The following is an 8,606-nucleotide window of genomic DNA, read 5'->3' as shown; positions in this document are numbered from 1 at the left end:
AAATTCATTCCAAATACTGCTTATTTTCATATCAGACTGACTTCTCACATCTGGGATAGCAGGGGCACCTTCCACAGTGATTAGTGCTTCACAAAAAATAATTCTCGGCCAGCGCTCAGAAGCCTTGAAGCTTTGATTGAATGACACTGCAGTTTGATGCCCCGCTCGTCTTTGATGCTATGCGTTCCAGACACTGATTTTATTAAGACTCACTTGGAGCTCTAAACTGTCACTTGATCTTTCTTTGGGTCATTTCGTTTGCCCGAAAGGACTAACATATCTGTGAAACCCTCTTCTTTTATAGTTTGAGCATCGTCTTCGTTTAGCAGGATAACATTATATATTTGAAAATACAAATATCCGGGAAGAGCAGAGAGCAAATCTCCGCGATGTTGGGCATTCTCCTATCATAAAGGAAGCGTGTTGGTGGGACCTGTGGCATCTAACGCATCATTTAACCCTATATGCGTGGGCACCTACCACAATAATGTATAGGATGAGTTTGTTCCGTTCCCGTTTTTAATTTGATGTAAAACTCAAATCACTGCACACTCTCTACTACACACTCTCTACTACAGTCACTACTCTCTACTACACACTCCCTACTACAGTCACTACTCCTACTACACATTCTGCTACACACTCTCTGCTACAGTCACTACTCTCTGCTACGCACTTTACTCTCTACTACACACTCTACTACACACTCTACTACACACTCTCTACTACACACTTGTAACCAGGGCACGGGGTCTAGACAGGAAGAGGGACCACCTTTAATGATGTTCGACCCCCCCCTCTTGTCTCCGCAGCCTCCCCTAAATCCTGGATGGTCGTCACTTGAAAGGTATAGTTGCGACGAGGAGGAGGAGGACGGTTGGGGGCCCTTTAAGTGGACCGAAACCCTGATGGAGGAGGAGCCTCGCGAGCAGGTAAAAGGAGGCACCGATAATCCACAGGTGTGTTTTTTCACCGGAGGAGCGGACAGAGTGCAGGAGAGCGGAGAGGCGGGAAGCAGCGAGTCGGACTGGAGAGAAGAAGAGAGGCGGTTACAGGAGGAAAAGTGGATCGGAAGCGAGAGGTGGTTGAGCGAGGAGAACATTGTGGAAACCGAGAGCCTGGAGACCTGGCAGCTGTCAGCGGAATCGGCGGATCAAGAATCCTCGAGAGCGGAGGCTGACGCCGAGAGCGCCGGGAAAGCAGAGACGGGACCAGCAACGCCTGGAGGCCATCCCCACGAGCCGCCCAGCCGTACGCCAGGAGGAGTACGGCTAGCCGAGGTACGTGAGAGATTCCTGGGGTGGTGGAGGCGTAAAGGCCGTCGTCCTACTTAGTTAAATATTGTAGAGACCAACTGTTTACCCTGCTTGATCGGGCACGAGACTTGCACAGACACGAGTATAGATATAGAAGCACCGTGTGTTCCCCTCACGTCCCTCACAACCCTCTTCCCCACTCAAATAACGTTCTTGTAACGCCGACGCATTCACTTGTCCTCTCCTCTTTTTCCCTTCTCGGCGGCCGGCGAGGGCGAGCACTACGGAGCCTCCAGAGCATAGCAGCAGGAGGAGGAGCCCCGTCAGGAGGAAGGAGGAGGGAGTGCGGCGAAAGACCCGTCAAGAAAGGAGCCGATCCCCCAGAAAGGGAGCCACAAGGAAAACCTGTACAGATGAACTGTATGCGAAAATAAAATCCTCTACTACTAGAACACGTCTCTTGCCTATTCCTAGCCCCGCCGTAACAACACTCTACTACACACTCTCTACTACAGTCACTACTCTCTACTACACACTGTACTACACACTCTCTACTACACACTCTACTACAGTCACTACTCTCTACTACACACTCTCTACACACTCACTACTACAGCCACTACTCTCTTCTACACACTCTATACTACACACTCTCTACTACACACTATCTACTACAGTCACTACTCTCTACTACACACTCTACATTATACACTCTACATTACACACTCTCTACTACACACTCTACTACACACTCTGCTACACACACGCTCTACTACACAATCTACTACACACCCTCACTTACTCTCTACTACACATTCTCTACTACTCTACTACACACTCACTACTTTCTACTACACTCTACTACAGACTCTCCACTCTCTACTCCACACTCTCTACTTCAATCTCTCTACTTCAATCTCTCTACTTCAATCTATCTACTTCACATTCTGTATTACACACTCTCTACTACACACTCACTACTCTCTACTACACACTCTTTACTACACACTCTACTACACACTCTCCTACACGCTCTACTACACACTCACCACTCTACTACACACTCACTACTCTCTACTGCTCACTCTCTACTACACACTCTCTACTACACACTCTAGTACACACTCTAGTACACACTCACTACTCTACTACACACTCTACTACTCACTACTCTCTCTACTCACTCTCTACTACTCACTCTCTACTACAGTCACTACTCTCTACTACACTCACTACTACACACTCTACTACACACTCACTACTCTACTACACACTCACTACTCTCTAATACACACTCTCTACTACACACTCTACTACTCACTTACTACTCTCTACTCACTACTACTCACTCTACTACTCACTCTCTACTGCTCATGACAATGCCATTTATTTATCTGTTTCCAAAACCAACACATAAATAAAACATTTGTCATTTACAATGCCAAAAGCGCTAACTTTTGCAAAGGCGAGACCGTTGCATTGTAAATGCTTGTTCTTTTGGCAACTCTACTTCCTATTCCTTTTCATAAAGTGCATTCCCACAATACATCAGTAAATGTAAGATACAAATATAAGGAATAGGCATAGTGGGGGTCCAGGGGGTACTGGAACCAGAACTTAAAACTATGCCTTCGTAACCAGTTTACAAATGTACGTAAATTGTCTTTAAAAACCTGTGAAAAACTTGGGCTTGCCAGAGATAAGACTCCAGACACTGCACAAAAACAGCGGAGCCCACAGCTGCTCGAGCTGCAGCAACCCAGGCTTAAGACCGATGAGTGGGGGCGGGCTGATGCTCCTTTAGCTCAATGGGCGTTGCGCGCTTGGGTCTCCCCGTTAATTTTCTGGCTCGCCCATCATGTGCTCCATTACATTGTGTGCTCAAAGAGCATTGCCATGGATAGGAGGAATGCAAATGCCTGGCCTCACAATGGCGCATCTTTTGACTTCGCTCCACCCACACAGGGTAGTCACACCGCCCACCTGACTTGAGCTTAGTTCTCCTGACGTCATTCCCTGGCTCTTTTCTGCTGGGCTCTCGTTGGCAGCCATTTTGTGTGTTGCCGGAGCAGAGCTAGTGTCGTCGCTCGATTGTCTGAGCAGGGACCCGCGGTAAGAGCGGGTGGGATGAAACGGGAGCCCTTTTTTTGTTTGCCGTTTTCCAACCTTCGGCTACTTTTGCCGCTCAAAATGTGTGATGCAGGGAACGAATAGAGCTTAACCGGGCCGATCTAATACAAAGGTGGTGGTGAAGACGTGGTTAAAAACTGTGTGTGGCAGGGGGGAGTGTGAGTGGGCGTAATGGGCGCATCGTGAGTATGCCCGACAAGAAAATGGAGTTTGAATCGCACGAGGTTTCATCAGGAAGCGGTAACAGCCGTCTTTTGGCAAACCTGGAGCGACAGCACTTATGTAGTAAGGGTATGAGGCCAAGGGTGCGGCATGAAGGGAGGTGCACGGTGGTGCAGGCAAGCAGGGCACACCGGCCGCAGCAAGGTAAAAAATCGGACCTATTATTTAACTTATTGGATGGTGTAGGTAATGAAGAACCTGCAAGCTGCTTTAGGGAAGCTTTCGTCCTGAATATGGTGCAAATGGCTAAGGGCCTAGCCAGGAGATCCTCGACAGCTTGATAGAAGTTTAGTTTTTCCACTTACATGTCGTGAAATGAATTTGAAGGCTGCTGGTATTTGTTTTGGGCCCTCTAGGTAACCTTTGAAGGTAATCGCTCTTTCATTCATGTGCTTGCTAATGTTTTTGTTCCTTACAAACGTTATCTATTTCTTTGCCGTACATTACACTTTTTTTTCCTTCCCTGCTGGGTGGGAATTTCGCTTACTAATTCCGCAACGTAGGTGCTATTTTGACGGTTCAAGTTGTAAACACGGTCTTCGAGTATGTGCTTAGCAAAGTGCAATATGTAATGTAACGTTTTGGTTCCCGATTATTCTAGAATAAAATAACTATTCTGGTTATACCGAATGACTTATAGATTTTTTTGGCCTTACGAGTGAATACAACGCGGATTTCCGTTTTTTTACCTAAAACTAAGAAACCGCCAAAATGCGATTGGGTGGCAAGCCAGCTATTTAGTTTTGAGTATTTGTGGTTTAGTATCCCCCGTGATATTAACAATCCTCTGTATAGAGATGACTGACATATATAATTTATAACCTCTTATTAACATGATAAATGGAGGAAGACCTGAATTGTCCCCCCCCCCTAACCCCATTATTGTTTTACTTTTGGTTGCTACCCTTTCCTGTTTACGTTGTAGACGAGGCAACGCTTCAGTAGTTACATCTGATATGCAGTTAACCAATATTTGGAGTTGTACTTATTTTTCTTTATTGATAGTTTTCAATCATTGTGACAGCGATATGTTGATTTTCTCGGTTACTGTCGTGGACGTTCAGAGCCTTAGTCTGCGACAGGATGTAATTTAGTCCAGAATCAGAGGTGTACCTGCACCTTTTGCCACACTATAACTACCACAGTGGTGGTGCTAGGGAGGAGGAGGTCTCTATGCTGGGACCCGGAGGGAGGGGGACCACCGCCTACAAAACTCGTGCCGCCCTCCATGCTACTCAACTGTCCAGGATGTGGCTTTACAGCAGGACTGCCGGCTCTGGAACTGGGGCGCCTAGTTTGAGACCCGGCGTCTGCTCCAAATCCTGTAATGGTAGGCAAATCATGACTGACTCGTAATACTTTGTTTGATTAATAAAAATCATTACAATGATGGACATACAACGATAAAAACGCGCCAGTCAATTATTAAACTATTTACACATGCAGGACAAATACAAAGGAACATTAACTGAGTTTGTGTCTTTGCTTACATCATTGCCTTGCTCTTGGTACAGCCCTATAATCCATTAATAGCGTCACAAGAAAATAGCGGGTAATGGAGCAATATATTTAACAATAAGTAATTGTTTAAAACCTAATCGGCACCTGTTTCTGGTGAAGAATTGGCTTGGTAGTTTAGTCTGCCCTGTTCCCATGATGCACTGGGCCAGGGACAGACTGATTTGCATATAGCCAGGTTCTGAGCTGGGATGGTGCAGTGAGATAAATAACGGTGATGGATCAAGCCCTGATCTTTGGACTGGGTAAGAGTGGTCTGCTTAATTCAGACACTCTGTTCATCACCACCCCCTTTTCTGAATCGTTTTTGGCCACTGTAGGTGTGGCAGGGTATACTCAGACATGAGTCCCTTTCTCACTGCACCATCAGGATTCAAGCAAGCCGGGCCGAAGACGGCTGAAATGCCAGAAACTGGTCCCCGGTAGCTTGTCTCCTTTCTGGTGAAGAATTGGCTTGGTAGTTTAGTCTGCCCTGTTCCCATGATGCACTGGGCCAGGGACAGACTGATTTGCATATAGCCAGGTTCTGAGCTGGGATGGTGCAGTGAGATAAATAACGGTGATGGATCAAGCCCTGATCTTTGGACTGGGTAAGAGTGGTCTGCTTAATTCAGACACTCTGTTCATCACCACCCCCTTTTCTGAATAGTTTGAGACCCGGCGTCTGCTCCAAATCCTGTAATGGTAGGCAAATCATGACTGACTCGTAATACTTTGTTTGATTTAATAAAAATCATTACAATGATGGACATACAACGATAAAAACGCGCCAGTCAATTATTAAACTATTTACACATGCAGGACAAATACAAAGGAACATTAACTGAGTTTGTGTCTTTGCTTGCATCATTGCCTTGCTCTTGGTACAGCCCTATAATCCATTAATAGCGTCACAAGAAAATAGCGGGTAATGGAGCAATATATTTAACAATAAGTAATTGTTTAAAACCTAATCGGCACCTGTTAAGAATCGTCATAATCTCGGAGTTCAGGCTCCTTAAATGTGGACAGCAGTTAAACCAGAGATCCTTATGGTTAAGACACAGGTAAAACTGTAATAATTCATTTTAGTTTTAACATCATGCTAAAATGAGTGTCAGGCACTAGTCGATACTAAAATACTACTAACAATTCCACTAATGGGTGCAGTTGCATTTATAAGTAGGTAAATCCCTGCAAAAGATGGTAAAGGTTTTGCGATCACTCAAGACAGTAGCAAGGGGGCACCTGCAAAATACAGCTATCAAGCAATAGAATATAGTAACAAGTTAACGCAGTTTGCTTAGTGCTGCCTGGTGCAAATGAACTATCGAATCACTAGCTCTCACAGATTGTAAGCCTTTTACTGTTGCGACAAATTTAGTGAACCAAATTAAGCATTGGATTATCTGGGTTCATAGAGGTAATGATGGCTTGTTGACGGGAGTGAACCCCAAGTTTCTTCTGTTCACCCCGTAGCATAATCTTTCGGTTGTTAATGAGTCTAGGGCAGAGGTCTTCAAACTTTTTGATGCTGAGACCCCCTTGTAAAACCTTTTTAGGCGTAAGGACCCCCTTCCGACAAAAGTTTCTAGAAACTGGTACTCCTCTTAATCAACTTTTGAAACCATAAATGCGCCTGTTAGACCTCATCACATCCCTCCATCATTCATCCACCCACACTTTCACACATCCATCCACCCACCCTTTCATCCATCCATTTACCCATCATTCATCCACCCATCTTTTTACACATCCATCCATCATTCATCCAACCACCCTTTCATCCATCCATCCTTCATCCGTCCACCCTTACTTTCTTCCATCCATACATCTATCCTTCACCAATCTATCCTTCATCCATCCACCCTATCATCCTTCCATCCATACATCCATCATTCATCTATCCACCCTTTCATCCATCCATTCACCCTTCATTCATCCACCCATCTTTTTACACATCCATCCATCATCCGTCCACCCTTTCATTCTTCAATCCATACATCTATCCTTCATCCATCCACCCTTTCATCCATACATCCATCATTCATCCATCCACCCTTTCATTCATCCATCCACTCATCATTCATCCACCCACCTTTTCTGTGCCTCTCTCATGGGGGGGGGGGGGGTCAGTATCTCTCTGCGTCGTCGTCCTTCTTCTTTCCCGCTCATGGGAGGGCATCTCTGTGCCTCCCTGCTGGGGGCGGGGGACGTGTCATGGGATTCACAGCTCCAGGTGCGCAACATCCATTGAACTCAAAGGGCTAAACTACAGCCACTACCCCAGCCCCCCCCTCCCCTCCCCCAGCTCCCCCCAGCTCGTGTTTGTGAGCCTGGCTGAAACAGCTTCAGGGACACACACACAGTCACACCCAAGTACTTGACAGGTCTTTAAAAGACCTTTTACTTGTTAATGAGGCGTTGATGTTTTTCACACCTCGGTGTGAATTAGGCCTCGCCGTGAGCACCCTCCATCAGCCAGGAACTGCACTCTGCGACCCCCTTTCCAGGACTCCACGACCCCCCTGGGGGTCGCGCCCCACAGATTGAAGACTGCTGGTCTAGGGCAAAGGCATACCCAGTGTTGAATCGTTTACTTACTGCTCCCACACCCCTTGCAGGTTATATTGTTGTTTGTACAGCGCCAACCTGGTAGTTGGTACAGAAAGGGCTTGTCTCCCGTTCTGAGGGCCAACAATCTTTTCTCCCAGTGCACTGCATAGGTACATGACTAGTATGGCACCACAACCTCTGCCTTAAACCCTGATATAACTGTCCAGGCGTGCTTACGCTGAGCGAGTTGTGCTCTGTCTGAACGGTAGGACCAGGAACGGACATTCCTTCTGATGTGCATTTTAAGGATCTACTGGGATGGGTTAGAACCCCAGATTTCTTATGCTTCCAGGAGTTTTAAGTCTTGTAGGTCATATCAGTATGATCGCCCGAGCTGACTGGTTGATATTTCTTGCCACAATATAGCCTCAAAGCTTCCTTCTCTGAGCGTGCGTAGCTTGTTATACAACTTGATGAATGCTGCAGCCCCCACCACTCGATGATCTTGGAGATCAAACTCCAGTCTTATTTGGGAAGGGGATTAGGTTTTCGGAAGACTCAAAACTAGCTTAAACATTCTTATTGTTCTGTTCACAAGACTGTTATCTTTCCCCAACCATAGGAGAGATCATTGAGAATTTTTACCTTCATCACGCTTATTAGAGGAGTCAAGCTTGGGCCAGATAGCTGCTTTGCAAGGTTGGTGAGGCTACATGGATTGTCAGAGCTTATGCCTGTACCTCGTCTGTGTTTTAGGAACATGTCCCTTCTGTCCACATGGACCCCTGTCAATACTTTTACCATTGTACTGCCATCGGCCGCCGTGATATTTCCTTGACCCATATGTGATTGCCTTTGTCTTTAAAAGGGCTCAGTTCCAGCTACTCTTCGGTGGTGTAGAGAGATAGCTGATGGAGTAGTCTCAGCAGGCCTACCCTGGTGTGA

At 46.1% G+C, this 8,606-nt stretch overlaps 2 protein-coding genes across 20 annotated transcripts in view; both read left to right on the top strand.

The window, feature by feature from the left end:
- Nucleotides 1-3,311: 3,311 nt before the first annotated feature.
- CPNE1 (copine 1) overlaps nt 3,312-8,606 on the top strand; it is a 662,572-nt gene continuing 657,277 nt past the window's right edge. For 14 of the 16 annotated variants that reach the window (XM_086932333.1, XM_086932339.1, XM_086932337.1 and 11 more), the window contains exon 1: nt 3,312-3,368. Coding sequence is in view for 2 of the 16 variants with exons in the window: in XM_086932329.1 (XP_086788455.1) it covers nt 3,699-3,752 (54 nt within the window). In the remaining 14 variants the exon portion in view is untranslated. Of the gene's footprint in view, nt 3,369-3,565; nt 3,753-8,606 lie in introns of those variants that run through there. The other 2 variants (XM_086932329.1, XM_086932328.1) reach the window with 2 other exon arrangements.
- The window catches only part of RBM12 (RNA binding motif protein 12), a 76,987-nt gene continuing 71,692 nt past the window's right edge, over nt 3,312-8,606 (top strand). For all 4 annotated transcript variants that reach the window (XM_086932327.1, XM_086932325.1, XM_086932326.1 and 1 more), the window contains exon 1: nt 3,312-3,368. The gene's annotated coding sequence lies outside the window, so the exon portion shown is untranslated. The remainder of the gene's footprint in view (nt 3,369-8,606) is intronic.

The sequence above is a fragment of the Lissotriton vulgaris genome, chromosome 7, assembly GCF_964263255.1.
Source record: "Lissotriton vulgaris chromosome 7, aLisVul1.2, whole genome shotgun sequence".
NCBI lineage: Eukaryota > Metazoa > Chordata > Amphibia > Caudata > Salamandridae > Lissotriton > Lissotriton vulgaris.
This window is presented reverse-complemented; position numbering and strand designations above follow the sequence as displayed.